The sequence below is a fragment of the Fundulus heteroclitus genome, chromosome 1 (assembly GCF_011125445.2).
Source record: "Fundulus heteroclitus isolate FHET01 chromosome 1, MU-UCD_Fhet_4.1, whole genome shotgun sequence".
Lineage (NCBI taxonomy): Eukaryota > Metazoa > Chordata > Actinopteri > Cyprinodontiformes > Fundulidae > Fundulus > Fundulus heteroclitus.
The window spans coordinates 8,676,755-8,696,961 of NC_046361.1; the positions used below are offsets into that span (position 1 = coordinate 8,676,755).

The 20,207-nt window shown below is 40.5% G+C and overlaps 1 protein-coding gene across 2 annotated transcripts in view; it reads right to left on the bottom strand.

The window, feature by feature from the left end:
- Window positions 1–603: 603 nt before the first annotated feature.
- ptpn11b (protein tyrosine phosphatase non-receptor type 11b) overlaps window positions 604–20,207 on the bottom strand; it is a 67,597-nt gene continuing 47,993 nt past the window's right edge. For both annotated transcript variants that reach the window (XM_012861918.3, XM_036128928.1), the window contains exons 4-16: window positions 17,457–17,649; window positions 17,188–17,304; window positions 16,947–17,060; window positions 14,996–15,092; window positions 14,706–14,785; window positions 14,389–14,544; window positions 11,050–11,181; window positions 8,036–8,190; window positions 4,169–4,236; window positions 3,938–4,089; window positions 3,735–3,835; window positions 3,508–3,639; window positions 604–2,167 (exon numbers count right to left, since the gene is read on the bottom strand). In XM_012861918.3, the coding sequence (XP_012717372.2) occupies window positions 3,552–3,639; window positions 3,735–3,835; window positions 3,938–4,089; window positions 4,169–4,236; window positions 8,036–8,190; window positions 11,050–11,181; window positions 14,389–14,544; window positions 14,706–14,785; window positions 14,996–15,092; window positions 16,947–17,060; window positions 17,188–17,304; window positions 17,457–17,649 (1,453 nt within the window). In that variant the 3' untranslated portion in view covers window positions 604–2,167; window positions 3,508–3,551. The remainder of the gene's footprint in view (window positions 2,168–3,507; window positions 3,640–3,734; window positions 3,836–3,937; window positions 4,090–4,168; window positions 4,237–8,035; window positions 8,191–11,049; window positions 11,182–14,388; window positions 14,545–14,705; window positions 14,786–14,995; window positions 15,093–16,946; window positions 17,061–17,187; window positions 17,305–17,456; window positions 17,650–20,207) is intronic.

Below are 20,207 nucleotides of genomic sequence, written 5' to 3' on the forward strand. Positions count from 1 at the left end.
TACAACACACACACATAGATATATATATATAACATAAGAGAGATAGAGAGAGAGGAGAGAGAGAGAGGAGAGGACAGAGAGAGAGAGAAGAGAAGAGAGAGAAGAGAAGACAGAGAGAGAGAGAGAGAAGACAGGGAGAGAGAGAGAAGACAGAGAGAGAGAGAGAATACAGGGAGAGAGAAGACAGACAGAAGAAGACAGACAGAGAGAGAGAGAGAAGACAGACAGAGAGAGAGAGAGAGAGACAGAGAGAGAGAGAGAGAGAGAGAGAGAGACAGAGAGAGAGAGAGAGACAGAGAGAGATAGAGACAGAGAGAGAGAGACAGAGAGAGAGAGAGACAGAGAGAGATAGACAGAGAGAGAGACACAGAGAGAGATAGATACACAGATATATATAGAGACACACATATAGATATATATACACATAGAGATATATATATATATATATATATATATAGATATAATATATATATATATATATATATATATATATATATATATATATATATATATATATATATATATATATATATATATATATATATATATATATATATATATATATATATATATATATATATATATATATATATATATGTTGTGGGTGTAGGTGTGGTCTTGGACTGAGGTATCCCAACAGAAATATGCTGAAGGCTGTAAGTTTACGGCTGCTGTCGAGCTCATAGGTGAACCTCAACACTGTTTTAATGATAGTGGCTGAACAAGGAGTTTACGCTGGTCTTAATAAAAACAGGTTATTTTGGATCCTGCATGTTAAAAATAGCCAACAATCTGCCAGAAGACACAGAGGGCTCGTCTCACTACGGCACCAGTCTGCTTATCCCGTAAGTGACGTCAGTTTACTCGCCCGGCTGTCATCAAACCTGGATTACAGCCGTCTTCTAAATTACTTTTTGGAGACAAATCTATTCTTTAATCTCAGGCAGATGGCCATCTGGACCACTGCAATCCCCCACCCCCTTTCCTCGTCTCCTTGTGACAATCCCGCCTGACAGATGCTGAACCACATCAGGCCGGCGGCTCACCGAGGACACAGGTCAACTCGCAAGGTCCATTCAGAATTTCCCCTCTCACTGATCTTCAGTCAGACATGGACTTCAGGAGACATCTGCTCTGACGTTGGAGAAATGTGCTAAACAATGATCTTATTAAGCTTGACGCGCTACAAATGCCCTGGATATATTAAAATAAACAATTCCATAATCATGTTACACAGCCATTACACCACCATCGTACACAATAAAGTCATAAAATAATGAGAGAAAGGACAAAATAAACACTTACTTCAATCACTTGTTTCTTAAAGGGACCACAGCTCAAATATCAAGACGGGACAGAGACACGCATTCCTAAAATCACCAGTTCTCTGTGCAAAGCTACCCCGCTATACCCAGGAACAAAAGCAGAACACATGATTAGCATTTACAACAGTGGGGGAGGGGTGGGGTGGGGGGGCAGCATGTTCAGTCACTTTTTCAAAACACCAGTTCATTTGCATAAGCAGAATTTAATCAGTACTTTTAGAAGAATAAGAAGGGTGGGCTTGCGGGCCCTTCCTGAGCCTGGGGATCCTGTAGCAGGTTACGTAAGCGGCCCCTTTTCATCCCCCCGCGTCCACATTAATAAAGCCCACAGCTGGAGAGACGCAGCGCGTCGGACAACAGTGCAAGGTTCAAGTTCAACATGGCGGCCGGCAAAGACGGAGGAGGAAGGGTTTCTGGAAACAGCTGAGCTCTGACCTCCACCCGGGTCCCGCGGAGGTCCGTCCAGTCAGACCCGGCGCTGGATGTTTGTCACACCGAGCAGGTGCCGGTTCAGCAAGGCGGCCTCCGCCTCCAGGGTGTGCCAGGAAACAAGGGAGGAGACGAAACAGCTGGGCAGGAGAGGCGGTGGGTTACAGACACATCCTGTTACAAGGCACTTGAGTTGGTTGAGTCAGGGTGTGTTACATGGGACAAAGGAGGGGGGGTGGGGGTGGTCTCTCTGTGGGTTCCTCTCTGTTACATAGGGTGAGGTCCAGCAGCACGGCAGCAGGAGAGGAGTCGGCTCACCGCCTCCAGGCCAGGCCAGGGTCCATTAACGCAGCATTCCTCTCCCCCCCCTGAGGGATTTTACAGACTCCGGCCAGGCAACACCTCTGCTGAAGCTGCACAGACAGACAAGAGGAAGAACAGGTGTCAGGACGTTTATACAACACCGATGAAATTTTGGCTGAGTGATAAGACTGATATGATCTTCATGCAGTGGAACGCAAAAAGCCCCGACCCGACATTTTTCAGCTTTTGTAGCCTCACAACCTGGAATTAAATGGATGGTTGTGACCGTTACATTTACAGATCGTCTATATGTTTGCCCGTTTGCTAAATGCAAACAGCAAATAGGACAATATAAGAGCAATCTTCAGCATGCATAACTGTTCATCCCCCCCTGAAGCCAGCACTTTGGAGATGCATCTTTTAGAGCAATTATAGTGTCTTTGGATCAGTCTGTGTGAGCTCGCCTCATCTTTCCTCTGGGAGGCTGAACTGCTCCAGCTCCATCATGCTTTTCTCTTGTGAAGCGCCATCTTCAAGTCTAGCCACAGATTCTAAATCGGGGGTCTGGACTTTGACTAGGCCATTCCAGCACATTTAAACGTTTCCCCTTAAAACGCTCTGGTGTGCTGCGGGTCACTGTCCTGCTGGAAGGGGAACCTCCATCCATCTTTCCCTCGACTGAGCAGACTCCCAGCCCCTGCTGCTGAAAAACATTCCCACAGCATGACGCTTCCACCACCATGCAACCACCAGAGGAGCCACGGGTTTGTCCTATAGCTGATGGCTGTAGACAAGCAGAGATTTGCTAGGTGGAGTGGGTGGATATGGTCACATCAGGATGCGGGATGCTGGTAGACTCATACTAAAGAGAAGCTGACTACTGTAATTAAAAGCTGCTTCGACAAAGTTTTAATTTAAGGTTGTGCACCTTGTTTTAACAGCTTTTTTTTGTATATTTTCTTTTTCAGCTGGATTGTAAAGGCTATATGCCAGGTTCAGGGTGAAAACAGTTTCGACTTTATTACTGATTTTTGTTGCCAGGGGAAAAAAGATTGGAGACGAATTCTAATCAGAAAGTAAGTGCAATCTTTTTGAGGCGGTTTTAATGAATGCAAACTGAGCCAACCCTCGCAATCCTACCACAAAACACTAACATTATCGCTCCCTGTTTACACAAAAGACATCAATTAATCTGAATAGAACCGTACTCCGGATTACTATAGTTCTCATTTCAAGAGAAACATTTGTTTGTTTATTTGAAACATGAGCCACAGCTTTAAGGTTTTTTTATATATATAACTTTCTCCCTTTACTATTATCACTAAAGTGCAGCCGTTTTCCATAGAACCGCGCCGAAAACAGCCGCTTGCATAATAAGTGGGATGCTGTGCTGACTGCTACAGATAAAGGCGTATCAAAACGACTCCCAGCTTTAAACAAAAGCACTCACCAAGAGGCAGATAAGAGAGAAAGAGCCAGTCCACAGCGGCAACTTTATCTCCTGGTGTTGCTGCTGAACGACGTCTGAGGGGTGCGGAAGTTGATATTCTCGTAAACGCTCGAAGAATCATCGTTTGTCATTCTGCGGAAACACACAAGGAGAGACGTTTGCTGTTCACGCGTGTCGGCAACACGCGCCGCTACTTTGGCTCTCGTGGGCCGCCCGGCTATACGCACACTGAGGAGGACCGCGAGGACGCCATGTTGTGCTTAGACCTGGAGTTGGTCATCTGGGGGTACTTGATATTCGAATATTCTCTCTCCTTCATTTTATTCCTCTGTGGGGGGGAAAAAAAGAACAAAAGCAAGTCATATCATTGGACGCTGGTATTTTCTTTAGTGCTTCACCGCAGCTGAATGTATGACTAGAATAAGAGTACCTGCTCCTCCTCCAGTCTTTTCTGAGCGGTGTCTATATACTGCTGCACCGCCATGTAGATGAACTTGTACTGCGCCTCCGTTTGCACCATGCCGGATCTCTGCTGCCGCACCATTTGGATGGTCTTGGGGATGTCGATGTCGCAGTCCAGACCTGGGTGACAGAAGTCTAGGAGTAAATAGACACCCAGGATAACGTGCCGGAGTCTCGTCTTTCGCCGCTTCCTGCCTACCTTGCCGGTTAATGACGTCAATGAGGATGTCGATGACGATGATGGTGCCGGTCCTGCCGATGCCTGCGCTGTAGAGACAGAGTAAACTGAAGGAAGGGACTGAAGCAAAAGAACCGTCTGTATCGTCACGTGATGATGATGACAGGGAATGTTGCTCGTATTAAAATGTTACGTTGTTGTCTCATTGAAATCCATGCATGTGAAAACACCGCAACACACACACAGTGCAAAAAGAGAACAAAAAGTAAGTAACATGTTCTTGCAGTGGCTGTATCTGTCCTTGAATTGAGCAGGTAAATAAGATGATTTGCCAATGGAATAAGATTTTTTTTCATCTTATTTCAAGTGCAGTATATCCAATTATCTTATTTTAGGGGTAAAAATACTCATTCCATTGGCAGATGATCTTATTTTCCTGCCCAAATCAAGGACAAATACATTCATTTCTAAAACATTTTACTTACTTTTAGTTCCCTTTTTGCAGCGCAGCCAGCCTGTCGCAGTGAGGGAAACTATTGGATCAGATCCGTTCAGTCGGTGGCTCGTTCAGAGAGCGTGTGTGTGTGTGTGTGTGTGTGTGTGTGTGTGTGTGTGTGTGAGTGTGTGTGTGTGTGTGTGTGTGTGTGTGTGTGTGTGCGTGTGTGTGTGTGTGTGTGTGTGTGTTGGGTTTGCACAGTGTAAAACACGGGGTACTCCAAACAGAATATGTTTATGCTCTAAACAGAGGTCGAAATGTGCAACAGTCGTAGAAATGGAAATAAATCACGAAATGATTGTTTAAAAGCGTCTATATTTAAGCACATTGGGAAACAACTCTGTAGATAATTAGCACTGACGCTCCTCTATAGAGACGGATCAAAGGGGATCTCTTGGGGCGTCGGCTGTCGACCTCGTGCCCCCGGCGTGGGCTGGATTTTTCTGCCGGTGGCGATGGTGTGTTGGCCTTTAAACTCTTCTACGTCTGCAGTGGACTCGCCGAAGGTTAACCGGTCAGGTTCAAAGCCTTTCTGACTCTTTTCAACGCAGTGACAGTTTGAATTATTTAAAGGTGCGCCGGGTCAAAGCAACAACGAATGAATCAATGAAACTCCATCTAATCTCAACATAAGGATTTCAAATGTAATTACTAGACTTAACCTGCAACTATTATGACAAATTTTAATCATTTTGAAAGCGGTTGTTTTATTTAGGTCAAGTGTTATTTAGACAACATTATTAAAAGTATCTCCAATTATATATATATATTATTGCCTTTTGTCATTTGATGCAATAGCAACCACATTATAGTATAATAGAGAAAAAATAAATACTTTGACATCTTGCTGCGACATGCAGCTTGTATATGAAGTACCGCAAAGTGCAGTTTTTACAAGAAAATCTGAATAAACAATCATTTTTAGATCAATCCAACACAGATCCAATTTTAGTATGTAGGCTGCTGATTTTCTTTGAGGATGAAAACAAGATTGCAAAAGCTAAAAGTGACTCTTGTCATATCTGCTGTGATCAACAGTCACATGAGATGAAGATGCAGCTGAGTCAGTGTAAGTCAGAGCAAGTCATCCTCCTGAATGGTGACAAAGGAGCACTCCTTGTGTATGACAGGCAAAAAAAAAAATTAAAAATGGCTGAGGATCGATTTCTGAAAAGCTTTAATAGTTTTTGTAGATTTGTGGCACACATCTGAAGGAAAACACTTTGTTAAAGTCGTATTGTAAACATCAGAGTCTTAGTTGGATCCATGTTTTTTTGCACACCCCAGTGGTCAATTTGGGTTTGTTGCAAAAATCTGGGAAGGAATAAGAGTCGGGAACTTGTTTTTATATTTAAAGAGAAAAAAAACATAACACTAGAAAATAGTGCAAATTAAAACAAAAGACTAGTAAATAGTTTATTCTTTGTGTGATTTAAAATGATCAATAACACTGAAATATACAATGTCTATTTTGTGTCATATTGCGCCACAGTTACATTGCGTTTTGACTAAAATGTGTAAATCAAAAGCACCACTGAAAGCCATTTTAAATTTCAGATTTTGAGTCCTTCATACAGGAGGAATGAGCTGCTCACCAAGCTAATGCCATTTAAAAAGCACCAACATAAAACGAGTAAAACCATCAGGGGTTGTTCACTGTTTTCAGAAGTAATTATCCTTATGAACAGTAACGTGTAGAAAAGAACAAATTGAGAAACAGTTTAGCCTAAAATGAAGTGCCTTGCAAAGTGATTGACATCACATGAACTTTTCCTCATTTTGTTTCCTTTTAACTTAGCACCATTCAATTGGGATTTGATGTGATTGATGAACATAAAGTGGTGCAGAAATGTGAAAAGGAAGGAGATGAGAGAGATGGCTTTCAATGTGTTTACCAAAGCAACCCCTGTAAACTGTGCTGTGCATCTGTGTCCAGCCTCGCTGGGTCAGTTTTTTTCTGCAACTAAAGCCGCCAGTCTTCAGGTATTTGTTTCCACCAGCTTTGCAAATTTAGAGACTATGTTTTTTTGTCCATTCTTCTTTGCAAAATAGCTAAAGCTCATTTAGATCGGACAGACGCTATCAGTGAACAGCAAAGTTCATGTCTCTCCACAGTTTCTTCACTAGATCTAGGTCTGGACTTTGACTGGACCGTTCTAACACATGAATATAGTCTGATCTGGCTGTATGTGCAGGAGCCTTAAGTCTTTTAAAATTGATTGACAAGTTTTCCCTTCTCTGATAATGAAACACATCCCACAGCATTGTGCAGCCACCACTGTGTTTTACAGAGGGCATGGTATATTCCTTGCTTGTGGGTATACTGCGATCTATGACTTTTCTCCAGCAAGGACTTTCTTCTTTCCATAAAATTATTCGAGTGAATAATTGTCCTCACATTCAAGCTTAAAGTGCTACTTTGTACTGGTCTACCACATAAAGCCCCATTAAAGCACTTTGACAGTAACGCTGTCCACAGATAAAAACTGATCAAACTGTCTTGAGCTCAATCTGTTCTCAATAATAATTCAGAGAACTGGCTCCTGAAGTTCTTCTGCTTTTAGTTGAAGCAGTAGATGGCTTCTTGGACTCTTTCTCTTTTACAGCTCTATCTTTTTAGCCATTTCACTATCTGTGAAATGGTTAAAAAGTTTGTCAAGTCTGTTTTATTTATTTATTTATTTATTTTTTGGCTGGACCGTTTAAGGAGGAAGAAAAGCTATGAGCTGAAGTTACTCTGGGGATGTCTTAGCCGCGTGATTTGGCCCAAAGAAGAAAATTGATTCCACATTTAGCCAGCAAGCCTCTTTCGGCTGGTTCATGGAAACATTTTATTGCAGACCCCCCCCCCCCCCCCCCATGCACTGAGCTGCAGCGTACCTACTTCACTTCAGACCAGCTAACAGCAGGACTGGTTTGGCGAGTGAAGAGCAGCACCAGCTGCTGAACAGACACAGAACAGGTTGTTCTGTGTCTGTTCGTTACAGCGAGTTTCATTGCACCAATGACAGTTCTCTTTGTATGACCCGGGTCTTTAAAAAGACTTCATAAAAGACTGTAAAAAGCAGTGATCTGTGTTTTATAGTGCTCCATCTAGGGGGCTGTATTTCTACGGTGCTGCAGATGTCTAAGTGGCACAATGTTCTTTGCAAGTTCTTGCCCTCTGGTTGGAGAAGTGGCTTTGTACCACCTAGACCTTTCTTCATGCATCACAGCAGCAAGATTTAGATCTTGAACTTTGTTCGAGGACTGCGGTTTGGGTGAATTTACCAACAGGAAGAACTTGTTAGGTTCTCCCTCTTCCGTTCCTCATGATATCAGTTTCTCAAGATGCTTCATACCTGACTTTCTACTTGTTATCCTTAAACGACAAAGACTCTACATGGCCGTACCTGCAGTGGACAATGATGGGTCCAGCTTCTTTGATGGTGCCCTGTGTGCGGTTGACTTCCTCCAGGAACCAGAGGACACCACCGGGCTCATTAGGCACCCCGTGGTCGGGCCAGCTCAGATACTGATAGTGCCAGATGTGCCTCTGAGGCTCTTTCTACAGTCAACAAAAGCAGGAAAGGAAACAATCAGTTTTAAAGCCACATTCTTTTGGTTATTTTCTGGTTGTTTAATGAGGCTTGGTAGGAAACAAACTCATTTAACACATTTTATTAGCAATCAAAAAGCTTTATCAGTCAAGTTTTAAAGCCAAAGTACTGTAAAACACTTTAGTCCAACCCTTATGTCTTTTTTATTTTCCTTCGAAACAGCACACTTCTTTCTCCTTGGACTTTGGCTACCTTTTCACATTTTTTGTAATATTATCTGACCATCTCCAGAGACATTTTTAGTCCTTTTGTCCTTCCAACACGAGATCCGAAGTTAACCAAATGATCAATACGTGTTCTGGCTACAGGTAACGCTACTTTAAATTGGTTCTCATGATCTCTGTTGCTAGCAGCCAGTTACAAAGAAACAAACACGTTCTAGCTGTTCAAATGAATCTGTAAAAACAACACAAAAGCTAATCCAATGTGAGATAGGAAACAATTCAGCTGATTCTAAAAGAGCTGAAAACGTGGCAGAGAGAGGATGGTGATGCGTCTCTCAGGTGCTTTGCTATATTTTTGTGTCTTTTTCTCAAAAGCAAAACATTCACAAAGTTTCATTACAGGTACCAGTTCTGTATTTAGTGATTCATTACACACACAGTACTATAATTCAATCTTTTTGATTTTTATTATATATCTGATTTATTTAAAAAAAACACCAATTACATTCAAACCAGGACTTAATCCATCTTGAAATAAAACAAATAAATTGTAGGTTTATGTTTACACTTCTATATGTTCCGTTTTGAACATGAGAGAAGGAAAATGCAATGTGTGGAAATGTCAAATTGTTATATCATTAATGTTTGAAATAAATAAAACTCCTCTCATGTAATGTTCAAGCTTTCAGAGAAACAGAATTTTGGCCTTTCATTAGCAGGAAGCCATGTGCAACGACTCCATCCATTCATTGCCTACACCTGCTTATCTTTGCAGGGTTGCAGGGGGCTGGGGCTGAACTCCAGCGGCCGCAGGATAAGAGATGGAGACCCCCTGGACAGGGGGCCAGGTCCATCGCAGGGCGACGTGAAGACACACAGCCAAGCCATAAACACACACTCCTCAGGGCAATTTAGAGAGACCAATGAACTGATCAATGGACAGGGAGAAATACCCGAGGCTGGGACTTAAACCCAGGACTGTCTTGCTACAAACTGCTTCCACTGCACAGCTTGTAATGTATGTATATAATACACAACCTTCCTTTTTTAAACTGAAATATCGAAATTAATTAACCTTTTTATTACTTTCTCTTTTATTGGCATGCATCTGTATGCAGGTTTCATTAAGTTAAACGTAAGACCTTTTAAGACAATTATGAATGACATTTAAGACCAACACGACCAGAAACATTCAAAAGATCTCAGAAATGTTACCAGAGGAACCTTTAATTGTCAATTTATTTATCAAAGAGGATTCAATTCAATTCTAATTATTTCAGTATGAAAACTGATAAAACAGTTATTTTCTTGACCCAAGCAACCTTCGTAATCCGTAACTGATATGTCTACATATCAGTTCACCATACAAAAGTCTGAGCTTTAGTGCCAATCTCAGTTTCAGTGGATTTAATGACAAGTATAACAGACTGTTGATTAACCAACACTGTTATATATTCATTTTACTGTCCTTTCATAAGATACTAGCTGTGTCTAAAATATCTTGGGTTCTGAACTCCTCAGAGGTTCTGTTTTCTCCTGAGCCTCAGCTGAAATGGAGTTTGTCCCCATTGGGATGAAGGACTACGGCTGAGTCTGAAAATATACTGATCGCGATTCTGAAATCCTGTTGTGGCTCACTGAGTTTGTAGAAATCTATTGGCTGCTATTTCCAAAAGTCTCTACTTTATAATTAATCCTGGGAAACTGTTATTGTCAGTTTAATAAATGACAAAAAAAACATTTAGGGGAGTAGCAGCAGCAAACAGCTGTGGCGTTTTACTCTCTGTATTTACGCGGCCAACGCTTGACAGGAGTAAATCAAAGTAAAACATGTAACACTAAACTAAATTAAATTTAAGACCTTGGATGAAAATCTGAGCACTTTTAAGACGTTTTAAGGCCTTAAACTTAAAGTTCTGTATTTTAGGACCCTGCGGAAACCCTGTGTATGAAGAGATGAGAGATGGCTAAAGACTTTTGTGCATTTCTGTTCAAAGCGAAGCGTCCAGATACTGGCTGGCACAATCTTCATTGCTGGTTTGTGCTGCAGAGAACATCTCTGCTAGTCACAATAACAGCAGGCAGTATGTTCAAACCCTGCAGGCACTATAGGCTCTCTGAAACCAATGATTCCTTTTTTCTAAAACAGGAAGTTAATAAGTTAATTACAGAGTTATTTTAACAGAACCGGCCCTTTGTTCTGTAAACATGTTAGACAGTAACTCTGAAAACTCACAGTTAACTCACAGTTAAACAAATTTGAGTCTAAGTTAACTATGTAGGGTGAATTATAACAAACAATGAATTAATATGTTGAAACAAATATAATTGAAACATATTTCCACTTGAATTGGAGAGATTAAATGTTTGATATTTCTGCTTTTTATTACATTTGTGATCAAATTTTCAGAAATTTCTTACAATCATTATAGCAATATTTACAAAGGATGAACCACAAGAAGAGAGGCAATTATTCTCCAAAGTTTTTTTTGCACCGTTTTGACTTTATCCCCCCCGGCCCAGCCCCCATATCTGTGGGACCCAACAAAACGAGTGCTTTACCTCAAAGCACATGTGCTGAAACTGTTTGTTTGGTTTGATATTCTGACTCCGGGTCAGTGGGTCACTTTGAGACTTCCCTACCCTGTCCAGCCGCGTCACCTCCAGCTTCCTCAGGACGTAGTCCTGCGCTGGTCGCTCTTCCACGTTCCTCAGCAGCACTTTCCCGAACTCTTTGGTGCCATGGAGGTCTGGCCAGTAACGGACACACTTGTTCTGAAAGAAACACGAAGTGAGAGCGGGAGTGAGGCAGAGAGAGGGCTGGCGGCTGGTATTACAGTCTGAAGAAACAGCCCATGTCGAGCAGCTTTTCAGTAAGCTTATCTGTCATGCTATCCCCCTGCTAGTCATGTCCCCACCCACCCCCACCCCCACTGGCACATGTACAACATCACTACTGACACAGAAAAGCTGGAACATTAAAGTAGTCATTGCTTTTCAGTAAAGACTTAAAAAAAAGAAGCCTAATAATCGATTATTATAGAGCCAGAACAGAACAGCCTAAACATTTTGAAAGTGTGAATAAGAAAAAATGAACAAAAATCATACTTTTTTTGGGTCAAATCAGAAAAGTAATTTTCAATCAGACTTTGAAAACCAGCCGTTGGAGCCACACGTCTCTGAAACTGAAAGGCACTCGTATGTGAATGATGTCGTGTCGTCTGGAGTCACAGAGTGTAAATATTTTAAAGGTCTCCTTAAAAACCAAAAATGAATGGAATGAGCACTTCTATTTTTCCACCACCCTCTATGGAAGAAAGGAAGGTTGAACTTTAGAAATGTTAAAAAGGGAAGATTATCGAGTTCTCCTGACCTTCAAAAACAGGAATTCCTTCTAAAACTATTTTTTGACCCAGGATTTTGAGACCATGAGAACCTCAGCTTAAAGGGAAGAAACAACTCATGTGTGATGGGGACACAACACAACACAGAGTCATGACTACGACAGATATCTCTAGCACAGTCAGCAGCCAGACCACTGAAATCTAACAGTCAACTCTCAATGGTGACCAATGGCAATAATGCCTTTCTTAAAGTGCAATAAGCGATATTTCACCACTAGGTGGAGCTTGAGCACTGTCTGTAGACCAAAACAAGATGCATCTCATGCCACGCCTTTCTCTACCTCTGCTGCAGCTGCAACCCGGCACCCCCACCCCTTCTCCCTCGTCGCCTTATATGCAAATGATAGATACAAAGCAAAACAGCATCACCGTTTGAAGGATCATGTCTAGTGAAGAAGTAACTCATTACTTTATAACGCTGTTAGCAAAAGAACGTTTAGATCTGCTGGCCTCCGCCATCTCGTGATAATATAGGTTATCCGGCATAAGCGCAATATTAATATCGGATATCAATACCGGCCCAAATGTTCATATCGGTGCATCTCTACTGTCAGTACAAAATATCTGTACTGATATTTCTCATCAGGTCAACCCAACATTTCCACTCATAATTAGTGGCAGTGGTTAAGTGTCTGTGCCAAATCAACAACAGATTGGATACTGTATTTCAACTTTCTTTCATTTGGCTCTGTAGCATCTTCTTGAAGTAACTTTTCAGGGTAATAAAACATAAGGGTGTGAGAAGAACTAACTTTAGACAAACTCAGGGGCCAACATACATTACTCCCATTAGGTTTTCATTAAAAATACGCCCCAATTATTTTCTGTCAAACCACTCACATCAGTTGAGTCTGGTCAGCAGCTGATGGTTCAAGTCGCAGTCCTTTTTGAACCTGCTCTATTTAGAAGTGTGCGCATCCCTGACGCTTCCAAAAAATGCCAGAGAGGGCAGATTGTCTCCCAGTAACATTTTCACGGCTACATTACTAAAGTACATATAAAACGCTACAAGTAAATAAAAAGATTATCTATAAAAAGTGATTCTATGTTTGCTGTGAAATGGAGGTGAGTTGTTTTTTTCTTTCTCAGGGAATCCACACCTCGCTTTCTGATATTCAACAGGCTGCATGCTCGTTTGTCCTCAGGGTACACCACACACGCTAGGATATCAGGGCAAGACAATCCAACATGTTGAATATCCCCGATTTGAGGTCGGAGTGGTCCCGACATTTCACAGAGCGCACCAGATCACTCTTAACGCACCACACACGGCAGGATAATCTCTTAAGATTATCTAAAGAGACACCCAGATAATCGGCACCTCTCAGAAGGAGGAGATCGGGACGAAAACTGGGCTAAAACTCCTGCTGTGTGAACCAACCTTTAGAGAGAAAGAGGAGGTCAGATCACTCAGGTCATGTGCAGCCTCAGTATCACAACACCTCCCTTCAGAGCTGCTAGCTCTGCATGTTGTATGATGCGCCCCAAACTCCCCCCTTTTTTCTTAAGGTTATACTGTCAGAATTTCATACCAGCCCATGCCTAGTTGGCCATAGAGAGCTTTGAAATCCCCTGGTAGGGTGCTGGTTTGTTATGTCTCCAGGCTACTGATCAGAATATTTCAAACAATTTCCTCCTTGCTATTTGACAAACTACCGTATATATCTTTTTCTTGTGAAATTACAGGTTAAAAAAATTAGGACGTACGTCCATTAAAAATTAAAACGGTAAATACGAATGATGACAGCGATTACCTTTAAGAGAGGCTAAAAAAGCTTACAGGAGAAAGAATAATAAAACCAGTCGGTTCCTTACATAATCTGTGAATTTAGCATTAAGCAATGATTTTTAGCAGATCAATTGCCAGTTAAAATGAGCCAGAGTACATAAGAACTACTTTTATAAGCCCAGATTTTTTGTTTCATGACAAGTATTTGAAAATACATCACTAGCCATGCTTCCATCAAATCGTCACGCAAAATTGAAGCAAACTTTTAAAATGTTGCAAAAAAAAAAAAAAGGAGCAATTGGGCATGTTTCCATCCACTTATTAAGAGCAAATTAACCAAGCTATGCAAAGCGTCATTTCATCAGAAGTTGATGTAATAAACAGGCAGTAGAGGTTGAAAACTAGCAATGGCCACACATCTGAGAAAAACGGAGAGATGTGTTGCTATCGGGCAACTTGTAATTGTTCTGTTATGTCAACTAGTATTGGCCGTGTTACATCCAGTCCGGAGACGTAGAGAAATAAATGCATTTCTCTGCACGTTATGGAAATTTCCAAGAGGACGGCGACAGCGGAAACAGCTGATTAGTCATGTGACATAAATGTTTGCTACATCCAAACTTATTTGGCAAATTTGTTTCCATCTCCTGTTTTGCACATTAACTATTTTCCGCAAAATCCAAAAACCGGCTCAAGTGAGGGGAATGTTTTTTTTCTTGCGAAATTAAGGACGTTATTTCAGATTATGCCATTTCCATCAGCCTTTTCTAATTCAATACTTCAAAATCCACATTAAAAAAAAAACCAACATGGTGGGAAAACACGCCTTGTGACATAAAGGTAGCTCACCCTTCCCCGCTCCATCTCCTTGGTGGTCATAACGATGACGTGCGCGTTCTCCTGATACACCATCTTCCAGAAGTCAATCACCGTGTTCTGCAGGCATCCCTGGGTGGCGATGAAGACTTTGCTCTCCTCCACATGGCGCCCGTCTTCATTCATATTCTGCATGGTTAGGCAACATTAACCATTTCACTGAGAATGTTTTCTAATGTAGAGTGCCTATTCATTTTAGATTAATAAATATCTAGACATATATTTGAGAGCAAAGGGGAAAGTTTGTCGTTCCTAGTCGTGCTCCATTGCTATCATTGACGGAGACTCACTCTGATATAGTTGGCATTGATGTAGTCTGAGCCAGGGACATCAGATTCTGAGTCTTTGATCACAACTCGTGTCGTGTCAACTGTAAACACAAAGTTCAACAAATTAGTGCACAAATAAAACTAGACAGTTCTGAAAGCACACAGGCGTCGGGACAGCTGATAGGCCGCAGGCTTTTAAAGCGCCGTCTTTACGCTCTGCCCGGGCTGCTACATTGTCTCTTGTCTGCTTGTGTCACTCTTTCCACAGGAAGTTGGAGAGACAGGAAATGGCAGGTTGCTGCGTGACTCACAGGGGAGGATATTCTTGTATCTGTTTTTACTCTTGTTTTCTGGCTTTTGGCCCTCTTTCCGGGGATACAGCAGTTTGCACTCTTGCTGCTGAAGCACCTGTATAGCAGAAAAGGAGAATAAAGATAGATAAGGTGAAGATTTTCAAGGAAGTCTTGACCCATAATATATTCTGTTGACATTTCCAAAGACATTTATGCAACTGGAATATTCTGAATAATTCTTGCTGTAAAACAGTGTAATGAGCTTTTAATACAGCAGAGGTCATCCTGGAGAAAAGGAAGAGGGAAACTGCCTCTCTGAGAACCCCGGGTATATAATGGTAGGGAAACCATTCACGGTGCAAATTCTTTCACTTCAAGACAATTTTACCTTCATATTTGTTAAGGAAAGTCATTTTAGGAGTAAAATATTTCAAGCTAAAGGAAACAGTACTTTTCCAATATTAAAATCTATTGGAAAAAGTTTACAGCTTCATCACAATAAATGACAATATCACTGAAAAGTTAATTTGCTTCAGTAATTCAAAACAAAAATGTGTAACTCATACTGAATAGATTCATTATGAAATAAAACTGATGTATTTCAAGAATTTAGCTGATTTGGATGATCATGGCTTAAACCCAAAATTCAACTTTTTAGATAATTTGAATATTGCACAAGATAAATAAAAAGGCTATTAATATAAAAATGTTGGCGTACTGAAAAGTGTGTCCATATATGTGACAATATATGAACACAAACTGTTAGGACTGGGCGATAAATCAATTGAATCGATTAATTAGAATTTACAATTTTTATAAGATAAAAATTTTGGCAATGCACTCATTGGGCATCCATGAAAAGAATAGCCTGCAATACTGAATATATGTTTAGAAAAATATATTGTCAAAATATTGTAAAGAGGAAAACCTTTTTTTTTTTACCATTATATGAGTCAATTTAATTTACTTAACTTACAAATTTTTAAGTTAGTTTGAAGTTACACAAGTGAAATGAAGCCCGTTCTTTGCTCATTGAGTAAAACTACTAGCAGCAAACATTTTGTTAAATTTTCCTTGTTTACAATAGCAGAGCCGCTATCTTGTTTTTACAAGCATGTTTTACAGATTGCCAGATGAAACGCTTGACATCAAAGCTAGTTTTTTAAATAATTTCTTTTTGTGAAACAAAAAGATGGGGAAAAAAATCGATTTATCAGATTTGGTATAATAAAATCGGAGATTTTGTTGTTAAACCATATCGACCTGTCCTACAAATAGTTAAATGAAATTTCTGCAGAATGGGCCAATTATTTTTATCCAATTACTCAATAATTGTCAGAATACTCGACATAGTGCTGGATTGCTGAAATAGATGATAGCTGCTGCCCTGCTGTGAACTGTGACTGTCTGCTTGATCAATTTGGCCATAACACAACATTTTTAATTTAAATATCAGTTTGTTTTTAAAAGAATTAAAATAATTGTAATGGAATATTCAAATTTTAAGAGTTGTTATATTATATACAGTATACAGAATATTCATAAAAATAAACTGAAAAAAATGCTATAACTATAGCTCTACCTATTAAATCTAATACCCAAAAATTTATTGACAGTGAATTTTTCTCTTTGAATTGGACCATTGACATAAATGTATTTTTGCCGATAATCTCACATATTCACATGAGATGTAACAGTACATCTTGGTTAACACTCTTATTCAGAATAGAACTCCTCTATGAAACTATCAAAACATGAAATTGAGACAATATAAGAAAAAACTTTCAGATAAAACAATTTAATTCGCAACAGTCAGAAGATTTCCCTGTTTAACCTGTTAGTTGGCAGGAAATCATATATTACGCACATGATATATGATTATATTAAACCCCAGCCAAGATCAGTTTAACTGACACTTACTGATATGGTAATAAACCTAGGATAATAAAGATGGCTGTGCTTTACACACCTCAAACTCCTCCCAGAATCCTTGTTTCGGCTTCTCTGAGTTGTCTGCTACTTTGTTGAGTTCTCGTACTCGGTTCTCAATGTTGGCAGCATTGATCCTTGTGGCGTTAAAAGGCTGTCATAGTCACACAGAGACACACAGGTTGCAGAGCTGCTCACTACATTTCAAACCACACAGTCTACTATAGAAACACCAGAGAATCTGCTTCGGTTTCTCTATATTTTAAAAATCTCTGTGTCACCTGTTTGAGGTGTACTACAATGCCACTTTTTTCCACCATGGGGTTCTTCTTGTAGTGTTCCACCAGATCGGCCAAGGTGTCAAACCTTTCACCGCCTCCCACATCATACTTGCCTTCCTGCAGAATGCAAACATTGGCAATTCAATGAAAAAGACATAATACCAATAATATGAAGAGATACATTCAGAGATTGTAAAACTCGGATGAATCATCTCAGCAGATGTAATCCTTATCGATGGTATGACTGTTTCCAGAAGGATGCAGCTCACCTGGAAGCGGATCATAACGTGGGTAACTTTGGTTTTGCGGTCAACGTTGTCGTGTTTCTCTTCATTGGTGAGAACTGACAGGACAAAGTCTCCAGGTTTACTCTGACTCTCCCGTACCAGGAAGCTGCCAGCTTTGCCTTTTTCTGTGAGCAGCTTTTCTGCATCTCTCCCGGAGAGGTGCCCATGGTACCACCTGGAGATTGATAAGGATATATCTTTTCAATAACAGGGCAAGGCAAAATCTGGAACAAGAGCATTGAAGCACACACGGCATGATCTCTCTATTTGGTTAACGTGCATTTCTCACTCAATTGCCGTTACGTTGTTCTACCTATTCAACAAAATATGCCAATATAAATGTGTTTGTATATAAAGAAGAAGGTAGAACACTCTACCCCCTACTGGCAATTGTTATCCCAATCCACAGGTGTTTGTTGTTTTGGTTTTCTTTGGTGTCTTTTATGTTTCTGGATGTATTACTGGTAGAAAATGTCTTTTCACATTCTGTTGTTTAATATTCTCATTAGGTATTAACTGTATCACTTCATTCCTTTGTGTTTAAGTTTCTTACTTTATTATTATTTTTTCTTGTGTTATTACATTTTTCCATTTTGGTTTAGTCTCATTTTCAGGCCTTTTGGTCTGTAGATCTTTTGAGTATTAGTTCAACTCCCTGTGTGTTATTTTCCTGGTTCTCATGCTGCCACAGTTACTCCAGATGTCCTCTGACTACCTGGTCTGATTCCTTTGTCATTTTCCACCCCAGCCTGAGTATTTAAGCTCCTGGTTTTTCTCTTCTTATTTTCTTTAATCTTCCTGTGATTTTTCCAGTATATTAATGTTGTTTATTATTAAAAGTTCTGCTGCTGCTACAGTTACTCTGCACTTGGGTCCTTATTAACATGAAAACATGACAATTAGTATATGATTTAGCAGAGATGAACTCTGTCCCACTCTGACATCTGTCTGAGGAAAATCTGTCCAACTATTAACTTTCAGATGTTTGAGGGGTCACTTCAGGGTTTGTTATTGTAGTTTAGGTGGCCACCCACCAGGCTAAAAGCGTAATTTGTTTATTTAACTTTAAATACGTTTTGTTTATACACCAGTAAGAGTGATACTAAAGATAGTATACATGTAGGGTTTTCAAGATAATCAATGTCTCGATACAATCAATAATAAAAAAATTACATTATTCAAAGATACAGAGTTGAATAATCTATAAACTGACCAATTCATATGTGCCCAAACTGTGGCGCTTCTTCCGACAGCAGCCCACAGAGACCCCTGGCCCAAACAGAGAGCTGCTACTGGAGGTGTTTAAGTCTGCTAACATGTGGAGTACAGCCAGAAGAAAACACGCAACCCTCATTATAGATTAGAAAAGCACAGAAGTGTTGCTCAGAGAGACTTTCGCAGGCAGACAGACAAGAACAATGAAATGCTAAACGGTGCTACATGCTAAGCTAGCACTAGCATCTCCATTGAGCTGCGTAGTGATGCAACACGGCACACAACGCTCCGCTCTGACTCCCCCCTCTACAGAGGAAACATTCACAAAAGTGAAAGTAGTCAAAATGCACCATTCTAAAAAAAAAAAGAAAAGAAAAAAAAAGCTGCTCCGCTGCTCCATAAACTAATTAATTTGCTATGAATGATGAACTCATTAATTGCTATTGTTATGGCTGCACGCTTCACTGAGCTTAGTTCTCCCCCACGTTTGTTGGTTGAGCCTTAGCGGTGTGTGCCCTAAAAAAAATAAAAATTCAAAAGTTATATATACATACATACATACATACATACATACATACATACATATATATATATATATATATATATATATATATATATATATATATATATATATATATATATATATATATATATATATATATATATATATATATATCCACACCAACAAGCAGTGTTGTAGTACTCGAGTCCGAGACTCGAACTCGAGTCCGAGTCATTAGCTAAATTTAGAGACTCGTGACTTGACTTGGACTTGAGCACTGATGACTCGAACTTGGACTCGGACTCCTACATTCAGATCATTCTGACTCGGAAATTGAGAAAAAGACTCGACTTTTTTTATATCATTAGGCTATAATTTTAATATGTCATTAGAATATTATTTGGTGTATGATTTTAATATCGTCGTACCGCGCACGTGACGTCACCATCTCATGAGTAACGCCCCTTGCCGCTAAGGTTGGGCAAACAGTGTGAGAGCGCACGTAGCAGCCAGCCATTACGCATGCAACAGATACGATATGACCGACTTTTCAGCTGTTAAACTTTCACAAAAGGATGTCCAGGTGCCCATTTTACTGGTAGAACTGTGGAACAACATACCAACGTTCAGCTCAAACGATGGATTGAGTGTCGAGGGCTCGGAAAGACGGGCCGAGTTGATAGAAAGGTAAGTCGTTGTTTTTCTCCTGCTCGGCGTTCATGGCGTCATTTGCAGTTTTTTTCTGTTTGTAGTCACCGTCCAGGAATCGGTATACATTTTCCGGCCCGCCGAACAATTTAGTCCGGTCCGGTGGCGAAATGCATTATCATTATCCAACGGCTGTATCTCCTCGCTGCATCGACCGATCCACACCAGATTTGTTGTGAGTCATGGGGGAACGCTGCCGAACGCGTTTGTGGGAATCGCCCGGTGGACGGGCAAGGAAAATGCGTGAAAGCATCTGCGGTGGCGGGCGGCCGGCTGTGCGCGAACCCCGCCCGCCGCCGCGGCGGTGT